The 24,249-nt window shown below is 49.6% G+C and overlaps 2 protein-coding genes and 1 long non-coding RNA gene across 3 annotated transcripts; all 3 read right to left on the reverse strand.

Annotated features, from left to right (window-relative positions):
* Window positions 1-48: 48 nt before the first annotated feature.
* Window positions 49-2,409, reverse strand: LOC118219235 (C-type lectin 1-like). The gene is made up of 3 exons (XM_035402237.1): window positions 2,340-2,409; window positions 1,433-1,765; window positions 49-1,137 (listed from the first exon to the last, which is right to left on the reverse strand). The coding sequence occupies exons 1-3, from the start codon at window positions 2,407-2,409 to the stop codon at window positions 761-763; spliced, it is 780 nt and encodes a 259-aa protein (XP_035258128.1). The 3' UTR covers window positions 49-760.
* Window positions 2,410-2,669: 260 nt separating this feature from the next.
* On the reverse strand, window positions 2,670-6,312 carry LOC118218761. Its single transcript, XR_004763543.1, has 3 exons — window positions 6,291-6,312; window positions 2,866-3,000; window positions 2,670-2,696 (listed from the first exon to the last, which is right to left on the reverse strand). It is a non-coding gene; the product is annotated as an uncharacterized LOC118218761 (long non-coding RNA).
* An 848-nt stretch (window positions 6,313-7,160) lies between these two features.
* On the reverse strand, window positions 7,161-9,509 carry LOC118219236 (putative C-type lectin domain family 20 member A). Its single transcript, XM_035402238.1, has 3 exons — window positions 9,440-9,509; window positions 8,129-8,464; window positions 7,161-7,776 (listed from the first exon to the last, which is right to left on the reverse strand). Exons 1-3 carry the CDS (start codon window positions 9,507-9,509, stop codon window positions 7,403-7,405), a joined length of 780 nt encoding a protein of 259 aa, XP_035258129.1. The 3' UTR covers window positions 7,161-7,402.
* Window positions 9,510-24,249: the final 14,740 nt, after the last annotated feature.

The raw sequence follows: 24,249 nt of genomic DNA on the forward strand, positions 1-24,249 counted from the left end.
CTATGGAAAACATTTTACAACAAAGAAACACAGGAAATATGTCAGGAAACAAATCCAAAAATGGAACTTTAATTTTTTATTATAAGTTTTATTGCAATATTGCAGTGTAGGAATTTAGCTGTGGTGTTTAAATGACTAATTATTTCTATCTGAAATTTGTCATCCTGATTTTACATTTAACGCAGGTTTGAAAATGAGTATAAAACCACTGCCAACCTCAGGGAAGCAGCAATAAGACTTGTTTAAACACAGGAGAATAGTGGTAGAGATAGTGTCATGGATTTTTCCTTCAATGGAGACAAACCATTTAGTCAGGTCACAGAGTAATTCAGCAACACAGTTTTAATTTGGCCAAATAGAAGAAACCGTTCAAGCAGACTCCCTTCTGATTATATGCTTATAGCAAATGGACTTTTAACTATGAATTTTTCTCCATTTACAAAGTATCCCTGAAGTCATGTTTACATATTCGTGAGCTTCTTGTGTCCCCTTTGTACCCAAAATGATTGCAGTTGAAGCCCAGATCGTTATCCATCTGACTCCCTCAGCTCATCCACATGTCTTCCTCCTCAAAGGTCATTCCTTCCCAGTACCTTTCCATTTTGCACATTAAGTTACATACATAGTTTTGTTATAAACACATAAAGATGAATTTCATATAGTTAAACACAGTAAGCAAGCTTGTTTTCTATCACGTCAGAGATAGAGGTGGAAATAGTGGTCGAGATAGAGGTGGAAATAGTGGTAGAGATAGAGGTGGTCACAGACCCTTAACGTTTCTTCCCTCGCACAGGAAGTAACTTTTAGAGAGGCAGTTCTGGTCGCTCCACTTGAACTTCCCGGGTCCGCTTGTTGCTATGGCGCCACAGATGTTGGACAGCGGCTGCTCTGGTTGGCTGCCCCCCTCCCAGTTGCTCCACCCCACATTCATCCCATTGGCCCAGATCCAGAAGCCAAAGAGACGGCTCTGCCTGAGGCCCAGCCACACGGGCCCTGATAGGTTGCTTTTGTGAAGCTCCTCCTCCAGCCGGCGCTGGTCCTGCGGGGACTCGATGCGCAGGAATCCCTCGTAGTTCTGATTGCAGTAGTCCAGAGCGCTCTCCCAGGTCTCAGTGCTCTCAATCACGTGGATCTCGTCTGCAGGGAAGACACACTGACAGTGCGGGAGATGCAAACGAACAGCAGCCAGTCGTGCTGGGGCTGGTTCTGATCTCCCTGCTTGTTTGTCTCATCACAGGTAGGAACTGGAATCACGTCGTTCACATTTGAGTAAATATGCGGGACTCGATATGTTCATGCATTGTGTGTGCTACTCTTATTTGCAATGAGGCAGAATGAGGACTGTGCATACAGACACTCCCAGTAAAGCCCTATCTGCTGTGTCCTTCTCTCATGTTAATTCACCATTACACCCCCCCAGCCCCCTCCTTACCTTTGTAACAGAGAGCTTGGGATTGAATTATACAGTCATATGCAGTCCACGTATGGTAATATTGGCCTGTGCCTGCTCTCACACAGTCCTTTCCTTCCTTAGGATTGCCTAAGTTTCTGGTGGAGCACGCTCCGTCAGACCACTCCCAGTCCGTGTGTATCAGGCCGATCCAGAAGGGGGCCTCTCCGTCCCCTTTATTCTTCACCTCTTCATTTTGGGTGCTGCTGCTGATGCTGACCAGGTCAGTGTGGTGCAGTCTGCAGAACCTCTGAGCTTCACACCAGGAGCGTCGCTCCTTTTTTAGGGTGTAACTCAGGGGGTGATCACCATCTCCTAGGAACACACACGCACGTACGCACACACACATGTGCACACACATGCACACGTACACACGCACGCACACGCACACCATGAAATTGGGACCCTATAAAACTTAATAAATCACGTATTGTTTGTGGTAGTATTGTGCTGGTTTGTGCCAAGGGGAACATTGTTTACTTAGAGATATTTATTTTTATCGTTTAATATAATTCAGTGCTCCTGCAGTGTCCAGTTTGCACAGAAATGTTTTATTACTCTTGTGTTGATTTGCCCGATAGAACCCAACTCTGAATTACAAACGTGGGTTACGTTAAAAACCCACTTCCTTCCTCTTGCAAACTCATTGTCTGCTTGTATCTTCAAAGAGAATTTTTTTAAAATACAACCAAGAAGCAGTAGAAAGTATTGAAAGTGTTCATACAGTAGGAAGTATAGAAAGTGATCATACAGGGTTTTGGGTGATATTATTGGTGGACTGTAATGCAGTATTACTGCACAAACCTTGCCTGCTCGCAGACCAACCAGCTTCCAGAGTCTGTGACCATTATGACCATTGCAGACCCTGCAGCAGTGAAGCCCTCCTTACCTTTGTTGTAGCACATGAAAGGTCTCCCCTGGGTGCAGTTCACATTCTCCCAGTCTCCATCTGCCTTCATGGAGGTGCAGAACGGTTCCTCCCGTCCATCATTAGTAGTATTTTTAGTGTAATTAACACAGACTCCATTAGACCATTTCACACTGCTGTTACTGCGCCTCAGGCCAATCCACACAGAGAGATCAGCTGTTGCAATGTTTAAAATCCTTTCTGCTTCCTCCTGGCTGTACACAGTAGCCAGGTCAGTGTGTTTCTCCCGGCAGTAGGCCTGAGCCGCAGTCCAGGTCATTCGGTTATCTATGAAGATAAACCTTCTATAGCGACTGGGGAAGGCCGATGTGCAGAGAGCTGAGGACAGAGAGCACAGTCTCAGTGCATCGCTCATGTGACTAGGACAGAGAGCACAGTCTCAGTGCATCGCTCATGTGACTAGGACAGAGAGCACAGTCTCAGTGCATCGCTCATGTGACTAGGATAGAGAGCACAGTCTCAGTGCATTGACCAAAATGTAGCCTACCTGCACTGAGCACGAGGAGGAAGAAGGGCATCACCATGGCAACGGCGGGCAGAGTGGTGGCAGGTGGGGAGTTGTTCTTCCTGTCCAGTGATTAGAGTGAGAAAATCTTCTCCCTTAAGGACGTGAAGACTCGGGCTGCGTGAGGTTAGGGATGAGAAGCCTAAACACACTGTCCCATCCGAGCCACAGACAGGACCCTAAACACACTGTCCCATCCGAGTCACAGACAGGACCCTAAACACACTGTCCCATCCGAGCCACAGACAGGACCCTAAACACACTGTCCCATCCGAGCCACAGACAGGACCCTAAACACACTGTCCCATCCGAGCCACAGACAGGACCCTAAACACACTGTCCCATCCGAGCCACAGACAGGACCCTAAACACACTGTCCCATCCGAGCCACAGACAGGACCCTAAACACGCTGTCCCATCCGAGCCACAGACAGGACCCTAAACACGCTGTCCCATCCGAGCCACAGACAGGTCCCTAAACACACTGTCCCATCCGAGCCACAGACAGGACCCTAAACACACTGTCCCATCCGAGCCACAGACAGGACCCTAAACACACTGTCCCATCCGAGCCACAGACAGGACCCTAAACACACTGTCCCATCCGAGCCACAGACAGGACCCTAAACACACTGTCCCATCCGAGCCACAGACAGGACCCTAAACACACTGTCCCATCCGAGCCACAGACAGGACCCTAAACACACTGTCCCATCCGAGCCACAGACAGGACCCTAAACACACTGTCCCATCCGAGCCACAGACAGGACCCTAAACACACTGTCCCATCCGAGCCACAGACAGGACCCTAAACACACTGTCCCATCCGAGCCACAGACAGGACCCTAAACACACTGTCCCATCCGAGCCACAGACAGGACCCTAAACACACTGTCCCATCCGAGCCACAGACAGGACCCTAAACACACTATCCCATCCGAGCCACAGACAGGACCCTAAATACACTGTCCCATCCGAGCCACAGACAGGACCCTAAACACACTGTCCCATCCGAGCCACAGACAGGTCCCTAAACACACTGTCCCATCCGAGCCACAGACAGGTCCCTAAACACACTGTCCTATCTGAGCCACAGACAGGACCCTAAACACACTGTCCCATCCGAGCCACAGACAGGACCCTAAACACACTGTCCCATCCGAGCCACAGACAGGACCCTAAACACACTGTCCCATCCGAGCCACAGACAGGACCCTAAACACACTGTCCCATCCGAGCCACAGACAGGACCCTAAACACACTGTCCCATCCGAGCCACAGACAGGACCCTAAACACACTGTCCCATCCGAGCCACAGACAGGTCCCTAAACACACTGTCCCATCCGAGCCACAGACAGGACCCTAAACACCCTGTCCCATCCGAGCCACAGACAGGACCCTAAACACACTGTCCCATCCGAGCCACAGACAGGACCCTAAACACACTGTCCCATCCGAGCCACAGACAGGACCCTAAACACACTGTCCCATCCGAGCCACAGACAGGTCCCTAAACACACTGTCCCATCCGAGCCACAGACAGGACCCTAAACACACTGTCCCATCCGAGCCACAGACAGGACCCTAAACACACTGTCCCATCTGAGCCACAGACAGGACCCTAAACACACTGTCTCATCCGAGCCACAGACAGGACCCTAAACACACTGTCTCATCCGAGCCACAGACAGGACCCTAAACACACTGTCCCATCCGAGCCACAGACAGGACCCTAAACACACTGTCCCATCCGAGCCACAGACAGGACCCTAAACACACTGTCCCATCCGAGCCACAGACAGGACCCCATTGCACAAGTACCACGCAGCTGTTTTGCATCATGCAAATGCCCATTTGCATATTTCTGTAAATCCTGACTGATATCTTCCTTTTGCGTCATGGTTTTTGGGGAACTTTGTTTTCACTTCTGTGTCAATACCATGCAAATGGAACCTGCAAATAGAAATGGCCTTGTGTGCCAGGATTGAAAGTATTCATATCTGAGGTGTTTCATTGCCTGTGTAAGGCCAGCGTTACCCCAGTGGAGCATGGGCCCAGCGTTACCCCAGTGGAGCATGGGGCCAGCGTTACCCCAGTGGAGCGTGTGTGTGGGCTGTGGGGGGAATTGAATACCCTGTACGAGGGAACCCCTTGGGCTCTCTCTGTGAACTAGGAGAGTACGCCACTTTTAAATTTGGGTACAGCCTCCCCTAGTTGGGCTGAACGGTGGTGGGGGGGGGGGGGGGTCCAGTGTGAAGGAGAGAAGTCCGCGCCCCCCCCCCCCGCACCTCTGCTGTGGTTAATTGAGTGACGACAGACCCCCCTGGATGACAACGTGCCCTTTTGTGTTATGCCAGTAAAACTGAGGTCTTGGCTGGTTCTGATCTGGGCCTCTGGACACCAGGCAACCAGAGCTCATTGGGTGCAGCCAAAGCCCGGTGGTGGATTTCGGCTTCCGTTAGCGTGAGTGCTAACAGCGCACTGCTAGCTTCCCGGCTCGAAGGCTGGGAGGAAACCGCTCGCTGTTCCGTTTGCAGTACGCCCTCATATTTGCAGTTTTAAACCAAGGGTTCCTGTGCAACTCGTCATCCTGCGGTATACTGGAAGCAGTTCCAGGGAGCTGGTGCTGCAGTGGTTTGCTGTATAGTCCCTGTTATTGTAACAAAGCCCAGTTTTGGATCGTTAGCTTGGGGGGGGGGGCTGGTTGAGAGAAGGACCGGGTCCCTGTGGAAAGGTCCGGACCAGAGCTTTTCTTAGAGCCATTTCTCAGATTTCCTCCCAGATTTTGCGTAATGAGTGGATAAATGTGTACTTCTGGCAGATTCATTAACACTGCAGTGTTAATTAACTTAATTTAACTGCAGTGACACAGCAGTGTTAATTAAATCAATTAACTGCAGTGATACAGTAGTGTTAATGAAACTGATTACCTGCAGAAATGGGATTTTCTGAATATTTTGATCACACAGGCCGAATGATACCTGATTGAAAGATTTAAGAGGAAGGTCTGTAAATGCAGAGCACCCCTCTGATTGGTCTGTCTGCAGTAATGAGTTAACTGTAAAAAGGAAGATGGTTTATGCAAATGCTCATTTGGATCCATTCTATTCCTCTTTCCCACGCAACACTTATTTCTGTTTTCTCTTTACTTATTTTGACAAACATTTTGAAATGTCACTTCCTGTCAGTTCAAGGGAGACAACAAAAGGATTTCAAAGATATCCAAAAAGAAGCCTGCATGCCAGGTATTAAACTATCTGCACAAACGAACTGCTTTAAAGGACATGCACAGAAAAGGCTGTTGGCTGTAGGTGACTCAAACAGTTGCACTAAACTGGCTAAAACAGGCTGTACTGAATCTCCCAGCATTGCACATTTTTAAACATGGTAAGCACCTGTGCCTTACCTGGTCTGCTGGCCCGCTGTCTGGAGCTGTGTGCCAGCAGGTGTGGCCACGGGTAGATAAAGGTGTGACATCACAGTATGTGTGACGTATCGGGAAATGACATTGGAATAAAGCTGGGGAGGTGTGGCGGTGAGACAGGAGGGCATTGTGATGTCATGCTGTTACTGCCACATAACCGGACTGCAGAGAAAGGGGCGTGGCTCCATTTCCCAGTACCATAGCATTGGCTTGTTAAATTGCCTGTGTGCCGTTCTATTGGCCGCTGCACACAATACTGTGGCAGCGATGCTTCACTCGGCTCTGTGGTGACATACATTGCGCACAAATGGACACTGGAGGGTTGTGGGATACGTTTAGCCTCCCCATTCTGTTTTGCTCATGTTTAAAATGCCATTTGTCTTTCGCAAGTTAAACAAAATGTGAGCCATTTAGATGTGGGCGTCGCAGAGTATATTTGTTCTGTGAGTTAAATTTTGAACATACATGCCAGCTGTGCAAGTGACATATGGGGAGATCTGAGTACAATGAGGAATACATGATTGCCATTAAAGGAAATTATTATTATAGCAAAAGCAAGGTTGGGATGTGTACATATTAAGGAGAACAGTGAGAGAGCTGTTAGTTTGGAAAGTGATGTTCTGGGCCATTGTATGACGCTTAACTCTGCACAATAATCATAATTTGTCCTGTTCTGTCTTATTCTCATAACAATTGCTGTGACCTGCACCTGTAGTTCATGTGTCAAAACCCAAACCAGATTATAAATGATTATAATTATAAATTCTTCAGTTGAGGGCCCTCTCTTTAAATTATGATTTTTTTTAAAGAGCAAAACACCCACTTTGCACAAAGACTCCGGAGAAGGCTTACGTCTGGCACACATTTAATGAGACAGTGAAGCGATGGTCGTACATAAAATGTTTCTACATCCAGTTTCACATTTTATGTGCATTGTTATTTATAGTATATTAATGCATGATTGAAAAAAGAAAAAAAAACCTGTAATGACAAAAGTACAATTGCTAAAGTGAAAAATGTAATTTCTAAGGAAATGCTCTTGTGAGATGAGGTTAAGAGAGAGATATATAGAGAGAGAGAGTGTGTGAGTGGAATCACAGACCCCTTTTCTTTCCCTCGCACAGGAAGTAACTTTTAGAGAGGCAGTTCTGGTCGCTCCACTTGAACTTCCCGGGTCCGCTTGTTGCTATGGCGCCACAGATGTGGGACAGCGGCTGCTCTGGTTGGCTGCCCCCCTCCCAGTTGCTCCACCCCACATTCATCCCATTGGCCCAGATCCAGAAGCCAAAGAGACGGCTCTGCCTGAGGCCCAGCCACACGGGCCCCGATAGGTTGCTTTTGTGAAGCTCCTCCTCCAGCCGGCGCTGGTCCTGCGGGGACTCGATGCGCAGGAATCCCTCGTAGTTCTGATTGCAGTAGTCCAGAGCGCTCTCCCAGGTCTTAGTGCTCTTAATCACGTGGATCTCGTCTGCAGAGGAGACACACTCACTTTGCTGCTCCACTTTTTTATGTCTTGTGTATTTTATTTTTGTTTTGAATACCAAATGCTCATGTTTTGTGTGTCAGTCTGCTGTGCCAAAGATGAGAATGGGTACCACACACGCACACACACCAGCTGTAGGCGTTGTAGCGCACAAACACACACACACGCACACACACACACACCAGCTGCAGTCGTAGTGCACACGCACAAACACACACACACCAACTGTAGTCGTTGTAGTGCACGCGCACAAACACACACACACACAACAGCTGTAGTCGTTGTAGTGCACACACACACACACCAGCTGTAGTCGCAGAACTGGATGCCTCCTTACCTTTATAACAGATGCCTACTGCATCATTAGAACATGCTTGAGCGCCCATTTTCTTTTCTTCTTTAAGCAAGTACCCACAGTCCTTTCCTTTCTCAGGTTTGCCCCCACCCCCGTTTCTGAAGGTGGAGCACGCTCCGTCAGACCAATCCCAGTCCGTGTATATCAGGCCGATCCAGAAGGGGGCCTCTCCGTCCCCTTTATTCTTCACCTCTTCATTTTGGGTGCTGCTGCTGATGCTGACCAGGTCAGTGTGGTGCAGTCTGCAGAACCTCTGAGCTTCACACCAGGAGCGTCGCTCCTTTTTTAGGGTGTAACTCAGGGGGTGATCACCATCTCCTATAAACACACAAACACACAATCACACCCACGTCCATAACCTGCCTGTATCAATAAAAAAAGAGAAGTATTTTTAAAACACAAGACAGACAGTAGAAAGTATAGAAAGTGTTCATACGGGGTTTCAGTAGAAAGTATAGAAAGTGATCATACAGGGTTTTTGGGGTGATGTTATTGGTGGACTGTAATGCAACATTACTGCACAAACCTTCCTATACAGTAAATAGCCAAGTATGTGGACACCTGACATCTAACATCTCATCCAAAACCATGGGCATTAACATGGAGTTGGACCACCTTTTGCTTCTCTAACAACCTCCACTCTTCTGGGAAGGCTTTATACTGGACGTTGGAGCATTGCTGCAGGGATTTGCTTCCATTTAGTCGGAAGAGCATTAGTGAGGTTGGGCATGATTGGGCGATTAGGCCTGGCTCACAGTTGGCTTTCCAGTTGATCCCAAAGCTGTTGGATGGGGTTGAGGTCAGGGCTCTGTGCAGGCCTGTCAAGTTCTTCCACACCAATCTCAACAAAACCATTTCATAACATAACATGAGAACAGGCCATTCAGTCCAAGAATGCTCGCCATTTTCCTGACTAAATTAGTCCTTTTACTACTTTCTAAATTTTATATTTTTATATTCTATATACTTTCTACTCTCTATTTCTATATGGAACTGGCTGTGTGCCTGGGGGCATTGTCATGCTGAAACAGGAAAGGGCCTTCCCCAAACCGTTTGGGAAGCACAGAATCGTCTTGAATGTGATTGTATGCTGTAGGATTAAGATTTGCCTTCACTGGAACTAAGGGGCCAAGTCCAAACCATGAAACGCAGCCCCAGACCAAGGGGTGTCCAGATACTTTTGGTGGTACAGTGTAGATTGAGCCGTTGATTGATTACAGCCAACCAACTAATTTCCAGAGTCTGTGACCATTATGACCATTGCAGACCCTGCAGGAGTGAAGCCCTCCTTACCTTTGTTGTAGCACATGAAAGCTCTCTCCTCGGTGCAGGTCACATTCTCCCAATCTCCATCTGCCTTCATGGAGGTGCAGAACGGTTCCTTCCGTCCATCATCAGCTTTATTTTTAGTGTAATTAACACGGACTCCATTAGACCATTTCACACTGCTGTTACTGCGCCTCAGACCAATCCACACAAAGCCATCGAATGTTGTAATGTTTAAAATCCTTTCTGCTTCCTCCTGGCTGTACACAGTAGCCAGGTCAGTGTGATTCTCCCGGCAGTAGGCCTGAGCCGCAGTCCAGGTTATTTTATTTGTTGTGGAGAACGTGCGTCTGTAGTGACTGGGGAAGGCCGATGTGCAGAGAGCTGAGGACAGAGAGCACAGTCTCAGTGCATCGCTCATGTGACTAGGACAGAGAGCACAGTCTCAGTGCATCGCTCACGTAACTCTAGGACAGAGAGCACAGTCTCAGTGCATCGCTCATGTGACTAGCACAGAGAGCACAGTCTCAGTGCATCGCTCATGTAACTCTAGGACAGAGAGCACAGTCTCAGTGCATCGCTCATGTGACTAGGACAGAGAGCACAGTCTCAGTGCATTGCTCATGTGACTAGGACAGAGAGCACAGTCTCAGTGCATCGCTCATGTGACTAGGACAGAGAGCACAGTCTCAGTGCATCGCTCATGTGACTAGGACAGAGAGCACAGTCTCAGTGCATCGCTCATGTGACTAGGACAGAGAGCACAGTCTCAGTGCATCGCTCATGTGACTAGGACAGAGAGCACAGTCTCAGTGCATCGCTCACATGACTAGGATAGAGAGCACAGTCTCAGTGCATCGCTCATGTGACTAGGACAGAGAGCACAGTCTCAGTGCATAAAAATAAGAATTATTTATTGTTAGTATTAAAATTATTGTTATACATTTTTGCATCTTTCATGTAGCCTACTTCATGTAAAGCACAGTAAAAAAGTGGGACAAAAATGAACCACAGAGTGTGTGTGTGTGTGCATGTGCGTGCAGATGTACAGTATGTTTTTGATAATACACGCTGTTGTGTGTGTGAATCTGTGTAAATGTGTGCACGACTGTGCCTGTGTGCACACATTTGTGTGTTTGTTTTGCATCTGAACGTGCTTCCGCGTCACACAATCGCCACAGTACCTGCAGTCAGCACAATGAGTAGGGGGCTGGTTTCCATGGTGACGCGAGTCAGGAGTCAGGCGGTTGAAAGGCTGTGGGACACCAATCCTTAAAGCCTTGGAGGACTAAAGATAAATAAGACAACAAAACTCATTTTAACACCGAACGCTTGGAGGCCACATCCACCTGTAAAATGTGTGTGTTTGCATTTGGCCTCCATGCTAGAGAAGCAGCCAGAAACATGCGGGCGCCATCACTGCTGACCCAACCCTGCGGTGAACCTCCAAAAGGACATCATCACAGGAAACTTCCAGAGCAAGTTGCACAGGGTACCCAGCGTGGAGTTTGGTGCAGGCATGTTTGTTTATGTGATCGCGGAAAGAAAGTTATGTGCCTTTCCAAAGTCCATCGGGCAAACTGAAGTTCAAGCAGCAGTTCAGCCGGGAAGCCCGAGTGGTCTTACACAACTTCTTTGGAATGAAGTTTTTGACAGGCAAACGATGAGGAGAAGGGTATGGAAGCACTTCGTAGCCAGCGAACGTGCCGTTGAGCACAGTCAAGCTGACCGTTAGGAAGTGGGTCGTATGTCTCCAGGCTGTCGCTGATAATGAAGCAGCCCTGGACCAGTGGTAAAGCCTGCAGTGACCCCTCTCACTGCACAAACACACCGTAGCCTGCGTTTCAGCCAGGGAGAGGGTTAGCGTCCTGCCCAAGCTCCGTTTTCTCATTCTAGAATAACTGCGTCCATGAAGGATCTTTTTATTTGTTGTCGAGGCCGCATGGATTCAGCATCCTTTGGCTGCACTGTGGTTTAAGGGGACAGAAGTGGTGCACTCACCTCTTGCCCCATCACGCGGCTGTGCGGGAAAGCAACGGCGTAAGTGTAGCCTGTGGTCTGAGGGATGGCAGGAGAGTCCCTTACCTGGTCCAGGGGCGAGTCTGCGTGCCGTACCTCAGGGAATGGGGAGGCTAGGCAGCTGCACTGGTACTTATAGCTTGTCTGGGGCATAGCCTGAGTTTTATTCATTGTTTACAGCACACATACCCAAATCAGCAGGAGCTATCAGTGATTAAACATTAACACACCTGTACCTGTGTACAGTACCTGCACGCGTTCGCCCGTGTGAGAGAGCCAAAAATAAATTAATTTAGCTCTGCTTCTGTCAGTGCCTTTGCATAATTTACAGCCTTACTGTGGGCTCTTCTGAAAGGGTATGTGCGCTCAGTCCAGTCTCCTGGATGATGAGAGTGGGTGCTTTTTTACGGAAACTCTTTGATGCCTTGGTCCAGTTTGCGCTGTACCTCGGCATGCCCCCAAACTCAGCCTGAGAGGAACTCAGCAAGGCCTGTTCAGAGGCAAGAGGCCCTGCAGGCCATGTGCTGTGTGTAACTAGGAGGCTGCAGGTTTGAATCTCCGATGGGACAGCATTGCACTTCTGCTCTGTAGGGTTCTGCTCATAGATGTAAAAATGCACTGCAGACAAATGTGCAGTGAGCGTGTGTCATGCATGCTGTGTGTGTGTGTGTGTGTGTGTGTGTGTGTATGTGTGTCATGCATGCTGTGTGTGTGTGTGTGTGTGTCATGCTTGCTGTACTGTGTGAAACTCCTTGTGCATACTCAACTTCTTTGTACACAAGGCTCTGGTTGGGATGAGAGGTTAATAATAATAATAATAATCATTTTAATTTATTTGAGGCATCTTTGATTATAGTGGCTTTTCAGCAGAACACACCCTACAAAAAGTGAAACTGACCTTATTGGCTGATCAGCTGAATGTACTGTCAGTGGTGCAGTGTTTATGAGCGTGAGGTCCGGTGTGGAGCTTTGGCGGTGGAGTGCTTTCTGACGGATAGATGCGGTTTGTGTGCTGGCGTGCGCTGCAGCTGCCCTCTCCGTAAACAGTGTTTGGCGCTTTGTGCTGAAACCACAGTGCCGTTTCCTGCTGTGTATTCTGAATGTGCGTCATTTGCAAATAAGTTTTCAGGTGCGGGACTGTGGCTGTTTTGTGAGAGAACACTCCTGGTGTTTGTGTTCTCCATCGTAAAGATAAAAATGTCCCGTTGTCCTTTTGCATATGTTCCAGTGGTCAGAAAGCGTGCGGGCATGTGTTTGTACCGGAGAGCAGACCGTTAGAATGAGGTTTGGACGTAAAGCGTTTGCACGAGTGAACTTTCTCAATGAAATAATTGCCTTCTCGTGTATGCTGATTCCTTTATCGCCTTGCTGTTAGTTTGGAAAGTGATGTTCTGGGCCATTGTGTGAAGCTTAACTCTGCACAATAATCATAATTTGTCCTATTCTGTCTTATTCTCATAACAATTGCTGTGACCTGCACCTGTAGTTCATGTGTCAAAACCCAAACCAGATTATAAATGATGATAATTATAAATTCTTCAGTTGAGGACCCGCGCTTTAAATGATGATTTTTTTAAAGAGCAAAACTCCACTTTGCACAAAGACTCTGGAGAAGGCTTACGTCTGGCACACATTTAATGAGACAGTGAAGCGGTGGTCGTACATAAAATATTTCTACATCCAGTTTCACATTTTATATGCATTGTTATTTATAGTATATTAATGCATGATTTAAAAAAGAAAAAAAAAACCTGTAATGACAAAACTACAATTGCTAAAGTGAAAAATGTAATTTCTAAGGAAATGCTCTTGTGAGTTGAGGTAAAGAGAAAGAGATATAGAGAGAGAGAGAGAGTGAGTGGAATCACAGACTCCGTTTCTTTCCCTCGCATAGGAAGTAACTTTTAGAGAGGCATTTCTGGCTGCTCCACTTGAACTTCCCGGGTCCGCTTGTTGCTATGGCGCCACAGATGTTGGACAGCGGCCGCTCTGGTTGGCTGCCCCCCTCCCAGTTGCTCCACCCCACATTCATCCCATTGGCCCAGATCCAGAAGTCAAAGAGACAGCTCTGCCTGAGGCCCAGCCACACGGGCCCCGATAGGTTGTTTTTGTGAAGCTCCTCCTCCAGCCGGCGCTGGTCCTGCGGGGACTCGATGCGCAGGAATCCCTCGTAGTTCTGATTGCAGTAGTCCAGAGCGCTCTCCCAGGTCTTAGTGCTCTTAATCACGTGGATCTCGTCTGCAGAGGAGACACACTCACTTTGCTGCTCCACTTTTTTATGTCTTGTGTATTTTATTTTTGTTTTGAATACCAAATGCTCATGTTTTGTGTGTCAGTCTGCTGTGCCAAAGATGAGAATGGTACCACACACACACACACACACCAGCTGTAGGCGTTGTAGCGCACAAACACACACACACGCACACACACACACACCAGCTGTAGTCGTAGTGCACACCACGCACAAACACACACGCATCAGCTGTAGTCGTTGTAGTGCACGCGCACAAACACACACACACCAGCTGTAGTCATTGTAGTGCACACACACACACACCAGCTGTAGTCATTGTAGCGCACGCGCACACACACACCAGCTGTAGTCGCAGAACTGGATGCCTCCTTACCTTTATAACAGATGCCTACTGCGTTTTCAGGACATGCTTGAGCGCCCATTTTCTTTTCTTCTTTAAACATGTACACACAGTCCCTTCCTTCCCCAGGATTGCCCGTCTCCCAGTTTCTGAAGGTGGAGCACGCTCCGTCAGACCACTCCCAGTCCGTGTGTATCAGGCCGATCCAGAAGAGGGCCTGTCCGTCCCCTTTATTCTTCACCTCTTCATTTTGGGTGCTGCTGCTGATGCTGACCAGGTCAGTGTGGTGCAGTCTGCAGAACCTCTGAGCTTCACACCAGGAGCGTCGCTCCTTTTTTAGGGTGTAACTGAGAGAGTGATCACCGTCTCCTATAAACACACACACACACAATCACACCCACGTCCATAACCTGCCTGTATCAATAAAAAAACGAGAAGTGTTTTTAAAACACAAGACAGACACAGTAGAAAGTATAGAAAGTGTTCATACAGAGTTTCAGTAGAAAGTATAGAAAGTGATCATACAGGGTTTTTGGGGTGATGTTATTGGTGGACTGTAATGCAACATTACTGCACAAACCTTGCTAGCCAACTATGTGGACACCTGACATCCAACATCTCATCCAAAAGCATGGGCATTAACATGGAGTTGGTCCCCCTTTTGCTTCTCTAACAACCTCCACTCTTCTGGGAAGGCTTTATACTGGACGTTGGAGCATTGCTGCAGGGATTTGCTCCCATTCAGCCAGAAGAGCATTAATGAGGTCGGGCACTGATTGGGTGATTAGGCCTGGCTCACAGTTGGCTTTCCAGTTGATCCCAAAGCTGTTGGATGGGGTTGAGGTCAGGGCTCTGTGCAGGCCAGTCAAGTTCTTCCACACCGTTCTCAACAAAACCATTTCATAACATAACATGAGAACAGGCCATTCAGCCCAAGAATGCTCGCCATTTTCCTGACTAAATTAGTGCTCTGATTACCGACAGAGTTTCTGCCTCTACTCCATTACCTGGCAGGCTATTCCACACATTGACTACTCTGTGCATGAAAAAATTCTTCCAAATGTCCGTACCTTTTGCCAATTTTCATTTATGTCCCCGCGTTCCACTAACAGAACTCAACTTGACCAATTTCTTGTAGTTCACTTTGTTCATCCCCTTTGTGAATTTAAAAGCCTCAATCAAATCACCCCTGAGTCTCCTTTTACTACTTTCTAAATTTTATATTTTTATATTCTATATACTTTCTACTCTCTATTTCTTTATGGACCTGGCTGTGTGCCTGGGGGCATTGTCATGCTGAAACAGGAAAGGGCCTTCCCCAAACCGTTTGGGAAGCACAGAATCGTCTTGAATGTGATTGTATGCTGTAGGATTAAGATTTGCCTTCACTGGAACTAAGGGGCCAAGTCCAAACCATGAAAAGCAGCCCCAGACCAAGGGGTGTCCAGATACTTTTGGTGGTACAGTGTAGATTGAGCCGTTGATTGATTACAGCCAACCAACTCATTTCCAGAGTCTGTGAACATTATGACCATTATGACCATTGCAGACCCTGCAGGAGTGAAGCCCTCCTTACCTTTGTTGTAGCACATGAAAGCTCTCTCCTCGGTGCAGGTCACATTCTCCCAATCTCCATCTGCCTTCATGGAGGTGCAGAACGGTTCCATCCGTCCATAATTAGCAGTATTTTTAGTGTAATTAACACGGACTCCATTAGACCATTTCACACTGCTGCTACTGCGCCTCAGACCAATCCACACAAAGTCACCGCCTGTTGTAGTGTTTGAAATCCATTCTGCTTCCTCCTGGCTGTACACAGTAGCCAGGTCAGTGTGTTTCTCCCGGCAGTAGGCCTGAGCCGCAGTCCAGGTCATACGTTCATTTGTTGCGGAGAACGTGCGTCTGTAGTGACTGGGGAAGGCCGATGTGCAGAGAGCTGAGGACAGAGAGCACAGTCTCAGTGCATCGCTCATGTGACTAGGACAGAGAGCACAGTCTCAGTGCATCGCTCATGTGACTAGGACAGAGAGCACAGTCTCAGTGCATCGCTCATGTGACTAGGACAGAGAGCACAGTCTCAGTGCATCGCTCATGTGACTAGGACAGAGAGCACAGTCTCAGTGCATCGCTCATGTGACTAGGACAGAGAGCACAGTCTCAGTGCATCGCTCATGTGACTAGGACAGAGAGCACAGTCTCAGTGCATCGCTCATGTGACTAGGACAGAGAGCACAGTCTCAGTGCATAAAAATAAGAATTATTTATTGTTAGTATTAAAATTATTGTTATACATTTTTGCATCTTTCATGTACTTCATGTAAAGCACAGTAAAAAAGTGGGACAAAAATGAACCACAGAGTGTGTGTGTGTGTGCATGTGCGTGCAGATGTACAGTATGTTTTTGATAATACACGCTGTTGTGTGTGTGAATCTGTGTAAATATGTGCACGACTGTGCCTGTGTGCACACATTTGTGTTTGTTTTGCATCTGAACGCGTTTCCGCGTCACACAATCGCCACAGTACCTGCAGTCAGCACAATGAGTAGGGGGCTGGTTTCCATGGTGACGCGAGTCAGGAGTCAGGCGGTTGAAAGACCGTGGGACACCAATCCTTAAAGCACTTGGAGGACTAAAGATAAATAAGACAACAAAACTCATTTTAACACTGAACGCTTGGAGGCCACATCCACCTGTAAAATGTGTGTGTTTGCATTTGGCCTCCATGCTAGAGAAGCAGCCAGAAACATGCGGGAGCTGAGTCAACCCTGCGGTGGACCTCCAAAAGGACATTATCACAGGAAACTTCCAGAGCAAGCTGCACAGGGTACCCAGTGTGGAGTTGGGTGCAGGCATGTTTGTTTATGTGATCGCGGAAAGAAAGTTATGTGCCTTTCCAAAGTCCATCGGGCAAACTGAAGTTCAAGCAGCAGTTCAGCCGGGAAGCCCGAGTGGTCTTACACAACTTCTTGGGAATTAAGTTTTTGACAGGCAAACGATGAGGAGAAGGGTATGGAAGCGCTTCGTAGCCAGCGAACGTGCCGTTGAGCACAGTCAAGCTGACCGTTAGGAAGTGGGTCGTATGTCTCCAGGCTGTCGCTGATAATGAAGCAGCCCTGGACCAGTGGTAGAGCCTGCAGTGACCCCTCTCACTGCACAAACACACCGTAGCCTGCGTTTCAGCCAGAGAGAGGGTTAGCATCCTGCCAAAGCTCCGTTTTCTCATTCTAGAATAACTGCGTCCATGAAGGATCTTTTTATTTGTTGTCGAGGCCGCATGGATTAAGCATCCTTTGGCTGCACTGTGGTTTAAGGGGACAGAAGTGGTGCACTCACCTCTTGCCCCATCACGCGGCTGTGCGGGAAAGCAACGGCGTAAGTGTAGCCTGTGGTCTGAGGGATGGCAGGAGAGTCCCTTACCTGGTCCAGGGGCGAGTCTGCGTGCCGTACCTCAGGGGATGGGGAGGCTAGGCAGCTGCACTGGTACATATAGCTTGCCAGGGGCATAGCCTGAGTTTTATTCATTGTTTACAGCACACATACCCAAATCAGCAGGAGCTATCAGTGATTAAACATTAACACACCTGTACCTGTGTACAGTACCTGCACGCGTTCGCCCGTGTGAGAGAGCCAAAAATAAATTAATTTAGCTCTGCTTCTGTCAGTGCCTTTGCATAATTTACGGCCTTACTGTGGGCTCTTCTGAAAGGGTATGTGCGCTCAGTCCAGTCTCCTGGATGATGAGAGTGGGTGCTTTTTTACGGAAACTCTTTGATGCCTTGGTCCAGTTTGCGCTGTACCTCGGCATGCCCCCAAACTCAGCCTGAGAGGAACTCAGCAAGGCCTGTTCAGAGGCAAGAGGCCCTGCAGGTCATGTGCTGTGTGTAACTAGGAGGCTGCAGGTTTGAATCTCCGATGGGACAGCATTGCACTTCTGCTCTGTAGGGTTCTGCTCATAGATGTAAAAATGCACTGCAGACAAATGTGCAGTGAGCGTGTGTCATGCATGCTGTTGTGTGTGTATGTCATGCTTGCTGCAGTGTGTGTGTGTGTGTGTGTGTGTGTGTGTGTGTGTGTGTCATGCATGCTGTTGTGGGTGTGTGTGTGTGTGTGTCATGCATGCTGTTGTGTGTGTGTGTGTGTCATGCATGCTGTTGTGTGTGTGTGTGTGTGTGTGTCATGCATGCTGTTGTGTGTGTGTGTGTGTGTGTGTGTGTGTGTCATGCATGCTGTTGTGTGTGTGTGTGTGTGTGTCATGCATGCTGTTGTGTGTGTGTGTGTGTGTGTGTGTGTCATGCATGCTGTTGTGTGTGTGTGTGTGTGTGTGTGTGTGTGTCATGCATGCTGTTGTGTGTGTGTGTGTGTGTGTGTGTGTGTCATGCATGCTGTTGTGTGTGTGTGTGTGTGTGTGTGTGTGTGTCATGCTTGCTGTACTGTGTGTGGGTCATGATCGCTGCAGTGTGTGTGTGTGTGTGTATCATGCTTGCTGTAGTGTGTGAAACTCCTTGTGCATACTCAACTTCTTTGTACACAAGGCTCTGGTTGGGATGAGAGGTTAATAATAATAATAATAATAATTTTAATTTATTTGAGGCATCTTTGATTATAGTGGCTTTTCAGCAGAACACACCCTACAAAAAGTGAAACTGACCTTATTGCCTGATCAGCTGAATGTACTGTCAGTGGTGCAGTGTTTATGAGCGTGAGGTCCGGTGTGGAGCTTTGGCGGTGGAGTGCTTTCTGACGGATAGATGCGGTTTGTGTGCTGGCGTGTGCTGCAGCTGCCCTCTCCGTAAACAGTGTTTGGCGCTTTGTGCTGAAACCACAGTGCCGTTTCCTGCTGTGTATTCTGAATGTGCGTCATTTGCAAATAAGTTTTCAGGTGCGGGACTGTGGCTGTTTTGTGAGAGAACAGTCCTGGTGTTTGTGTTCTCCATCATAAAGATAAAAATGTCCCGTTGTCCTTTTGCATATGTTCCAGTGGTCAGAAAGCGTGCGGGCGTGTGTTTGTACCGGAGCAGACCGTTAGAATGAGGTTTGGACGTAAAGCGTTTGCACGAGTGAACTTTCTAAATTAAATAATTGCCTTCTCGTGTATGCTGATTCCTTTATCGCCTTGCTGTTTCATCAGGCCAGATTTTTCTGTGAAGAGTGGAAGATATTATTCTATAAAATCTGTTCTGGCCGGTGGCCGCAGGTAGAGAATGTTTCCTGTTTTAGCTTGTTTTGCTTTTTCCCAGTCTTGGTATTCCCTTTTTAAAGGCTGAACGTTAGCACACTTGCAGAGAGGAGGAGGGAGCGCAGGTCAGAGTAGAAGGGTCTGTTTGGTCGCCCTCACTTTCGGCTCGGTGCGTAATGTCTGCTCCCCGTTGTCTGTGCAGACTGCGGGCGGACTGGGCAGACTGCGGGCAGACTGCGGGCAGACTGGGCAGACTGCGGGCAGACTGCGGGCGGACTGGGCAGACTGCGGGCGGACTGGGCAGACTGCGGGCGGACTGGGCAGACTGGGCAGACTGCGGGCAGACTGGGCAGACTGCAGGCACACTGGGCAGACTGCGGGCAGACTGCGGGCGGACTGGGCAGACTGCGGGCAGACTGCGGGCGGACTGGGCAGACTGGGCAGACTGGGCAGACTGGGCAGACTGCGGGCGGACTGGGCAGACTGCGGGCGGACTGGGCAGACTGCGGGCGGACTGGGCAGACTGCGGGCGGACTGGGCAGACTGCGGGCAGACTGGGCAGACTGCGGGCAGACTGCGGGCGGACTGGGCAGACTGCGGGCAGACTGGGCAGACTGCGGGCAGACTGGGCAGACTACGGGCGGACTGGGCAGACTGGGCAGACTGCGGGCAGACTGGGCAGACTGGGCAGACTGCGGGCAGACTGGGCAGACTGCGGGCAGACTGGGCAGACTGCGGGCAGACTGCGGGCGGACTGCGCAGACTGCGGGCGGGCCCCTGAAGCCTGGACGCTGCTGCTGTGAGAGCTCGTCTGCTCTGTGTGTGATGTCTCCGCTGGCCCGGAGTCTGCAGGTGCATGCTGGGACAGCTCAGCTCTGGCCTAGCCGTCCCCGCTGGCGGTGCTGGTGAGCTGTCCAGCGGCCCCCTGGGAGCTCTGCTGTAAAACACCCCACAGGACACAGGGGCCTCACCATGGCCACCGGCCCAAACCGTCCCAGACTGCTGCATTTACCACACGGGCCTCACCATGGCCACCAGCCCAAACCGTCCCAGACAGCTGCATTTACCACACGGGCCGTCTCAAACCCGTGTCCCGGCTGGGCACATCCTGTCTGCACGCGGTACGTCCATCAGGGCTTTGCCGTGGTAATTTTTCGGTCAGACTGCACACGGCATCTTAAGCACATGGGGAAAGCCTCCGTCCAGCCCACGCCAAAACCCGCCAACATCGCGCGGGACGTTTTCCAGGCAAAGTCTGGACCAATCAGGGCGGTGAACATGTCGATCTCATTTTTGCAGAGTTGCCGTGGGGCAGGAGGAGAGTCACGGCGTCCAAGATTATCCACCTGCAGAGCTTCAGAGCTGCCATTTCCTACATACCTTTGAAATCCAATGAAGAGGCGGCGCTGTGTTTCAGAGCAGCGGCTAGCGCTGGATCAGTGTGCTGCGCTGCGTTTCAGAGCAGCGGCTAGCGCTGGATCAGTGTGCTGTGCTGCCTTTATGCGGCTCTGAGCAGCGGCTAGCGCTGGATCAGCGTGCTGCGCTGCCTTTATGCGGCTCTGAGCAGCGGCTAGCGCTGGATCAGCGTGCTGCGCTGCGTTTATGCGGCTCTGAGCAGCGGCTAGCGCTGGATCAGCGTGCTGCGCTGCGTTTATGCGGCTCTGAGCAGCGGCTAGCGCTGGATCAGCGTGCTGCGCTGCCTTTATGCAGCTCTGAGCAGCGGCTAGCGCTGGATCAGTGTGCTGTGCTGCGTTTCAGAGCAGCGGCTAGCGCTGGATCAGCGTGCTGTGCTGCGTTTATGCGGCTCTGTGTCCGCGCTGAAGGGCTCTTCTGTCAGAGCGCACTTCTGGATTGCAGTTTAATATCTCCTGCCCTGCTGGCCTCCTTTATGGGCCTGGGCTCTGCTTCTGAAGAGCCTGCAGCACAATGAACCTTCTCCACCTTCATGGCCGCCTTCTAAAAGCTGCACAGTTGACAGCCGCTGTGTTTTCAGTGGCTAGTTCTGCTCGGTGCTTAGTTCCTGCTCACATTAAAATAACTGCACAATACTGTGGCCACCACAGTATGATGATTTAAATTATTAAAATCATTAAAATAAAGTAATTTAAATAAACTCACAGGCACCCCTACTGCTGCATCTACCACTAGGAATTATATTACTGCTACTCCTGAAAAATTAGAAATAATAATGTCTGTGTAGTAAACCTGCAGTTTCTCCAGAGGGGTGAGGTGATGAAATGCGGGGGGGGGGGGGGTATAAACAGTTACACTGGGTCCGTTCACACCCAGGGGGGAGAACAATGCACTCTTTTTAAATCCCTTTTTCTGTTTGTTTAAGCAGGAGAGTGGGTGAGGTGTGGTCCTCTTTCCCTCTCACACTGACTCCAGCTGAGACGGAATGTGTGTGTTTTACTCTATGGTAATGAGTGCGTCTGTGGCGTCCGTGATGTCTATGGTAATGATGCTGAAGTGAGGCCCAGGGCTTTGGAAGCAGATGCTGTGGAGGGGCTGTTAGAGATGTGTGAGAGGAGGGGTCTGCAGTGACTGCCCTGTCCCTGTGAATTAGCCACTAACCACACAAAGCGCAGCAGCACAGAACCAGAGTGTGAGAAATCTGCAGCCCACAGGAGGCCGGAGTCCCAGGCCAGCCGTGTGCCCGGCAGCCTGCGCCCTGCAGCCTGCGCCCTGCAGCCTGCGCCCTGCAGCCTGCGCCCGGCAGCCTGCGCCCGGCAGCCTGCGCCCGGCAGCCTGCGCCCTGCAGCCTGCGCCCGGCAGCCTGCGCCCTGCAGCCTGCGCCCTGCCGCCTGCGCCCTGCAGCCTGCGCCCTGCATGTGTTTGCATACAGATGCTTTCAGGTTTAAACGCCCGTTTGTTTTCTCTGCATGAGTCCACTGCTGCGCTGCGCTCTGGTTCTACAGAGGCTTTTACTCTCTGCTGCCATTTGCATTCATCTGCCCCGACAAAGAGCTCTAAATCTCCCTACGCTTCTCACCTGTGGGACATTACATTAAACCTTCAGATCCATAACCGCCCATCAATCTGGTTTCCGTGACGCTCAGATTTTAGAGGCTAAAGCGTCTCATTTTTTAAACAAATGGCCTTCAGTGAACAGAGAGGTCTTTATGAAACTTAACCTTCCTGGAGTTTTTTACTAAACCTGAACCCGAAAACGACTTCCTGCGAAGTGCGTGCTGAAAGGGCATGATGTCACGGCAGGTACCTTTGGGTCGCGAGCACACTAACCCGGCAGGTACCTTTGGGTCGCGAGCACACTAACCCGGCAGGTACCTTTGGGTCGCGAGCACACTAACCCGGCAGGTACCTTTGGGTCGCGAGCACACTAACCCGGCAGGTACCTTTGGGTCGCGAGCACACTAACCCGGCAGGTACCTTTGGGTCGCGAGCACACTAACCCGGCAGGTACCTTTGGGTCGCGAGCACACTAACCCGGCAGGTACCTTTGGGTCGCGAGCACACTAACCCGGCAGGTACCTTTGGGTCGCGAGCACACTAACCCGGCAGGTACCTTTGGGTCGCGAGCACACTAACCCGGCAGGTACCTTTGGGTCGCGAGCACACTAACCCGGCAGGTACCTTTGGGTCGCGAGCACACTAACCCGGCAGGTACCTTTGGGTCGCAAGCACACTAACCCGCTAAGGCGAAACTGCGCGTGTTTGTCACGCAGAGCTCTCTGAAACGGGTTCGAGGCGCTAGGAAGCTGAGGGCCCGTCTGTGCTGTTTCACAGGCTCTCCCTCTCCGGGACTGACCTCCAGTGAGTGCAGCTCTCTCATTCAGGCTCAGTGTAAACGCTGCCCTTCCTGAGCTGAATATTAACACCGTGTGCACTCCGATGGGGCGAGTAAACGGGGTTTCAGTCAGAACAGAGGCAGCTGATGCCCCCTGGCCTGAGAGAGCAGTAGCCCTGATGCCCCCTGGCCTGAGAGAGCAGTAGCCCTGATGCCCCCTGGCCTGAGAGAGCAGTAGCCCTGATGCCCCCTGGCCTGAGAGAGCAGTAGCCCCGATGGCCCCTGGCCTGAGAGAGCAGTAGCCCTGATGCCCCCTGGCCTGAGAGAGCAGTAGCCCCGATGGCCCCTGGCCTGAGAGAGCAGTAGCCCTGATGCCCCCTGGCCTGAGAGAGCAGTAGCCCCGATGGCCCCTGGCCTGAGAGAGCAGTAGCCCTGATGCCCCCGAGAGGTGCATTGCTAGAGGCTGAACTCTGTAGGTTTTTAATCCTCTGTTTTGCCCTCCGTCCTGGTAAGGTAAGGATAAAAATGTCCCGTCTAAATGTTCTCATGCCCTTGCCAAAGAGGTCTGTATCCATTTTAACCCCTAAGATCTCTGATAACCTTGTCTGGGCTCACTCAAGCAAATGACCCCCACGGCCAGCACATTGCCAGGAGGAGAGTTCTTTGGGCAGGATTATCATTATCTTCATCTGAATTCTGTCTGAGCTTTAATAGCAAACTGCCTGTTCCAAACATCTCATTAGGATTTTTTAATATTAGTATGCATCAGCTTCATACACTGGCCTTGTTTAATTCTTTTTCTGCTCTTGTGATATTGCACCTCAGAGTCTAAAACATTAAACCAGCAGATGTGAAATTGTCCTCTACACTTTTTACACTACAAGTGCTGGCATATGCTGAGATTAGCAGACTACGGAAGTCCTTTTCTGTGGACTTTCTGAAATCACACTCAGTATTCCGTCCTTCTGTTCTATTGTTTGTTCAGTTGAAGCAGTTTAATGTGATTGTCAGCATCTGCGGGGAATGCTTCATGGAAAGGTATTAATGAGAGCGTTTAGTCTGATTATTTCAGCAGAGGAAGCCTATTGTAAGTGCAGTTACAAAGCACTGAGTGAGACTTCAAGGATAAATTGTGTTTAAGTAAACAATGAGATGAAGTAGTTATGTCTGTAATATCTCTGAGTATGCCTGAATATGTCCTCTGCGCCCTTGGTGCTGTTCAGTAATATTAGCATTCCGTTTAAAAAGACACACAAAAGTCCTCGCGATGGGATCGGCAGCTGCTGCTCCATAATGGGA

This window comes from Anguilla anguilla, chromosome 19, assembly GCF_013347855.1.
Source record: "Anguilla anguilla isolate fAngAng1 chromosome 19, fAngAng1.pri, whole genome shotgun sequence".
Taxonomy (NCBI): Eukaryota; Metazoa; Chordata; class Actinopteri; order Anguilliformes; family Anguillidae; genus Anguilla; species Anguilla anguilla.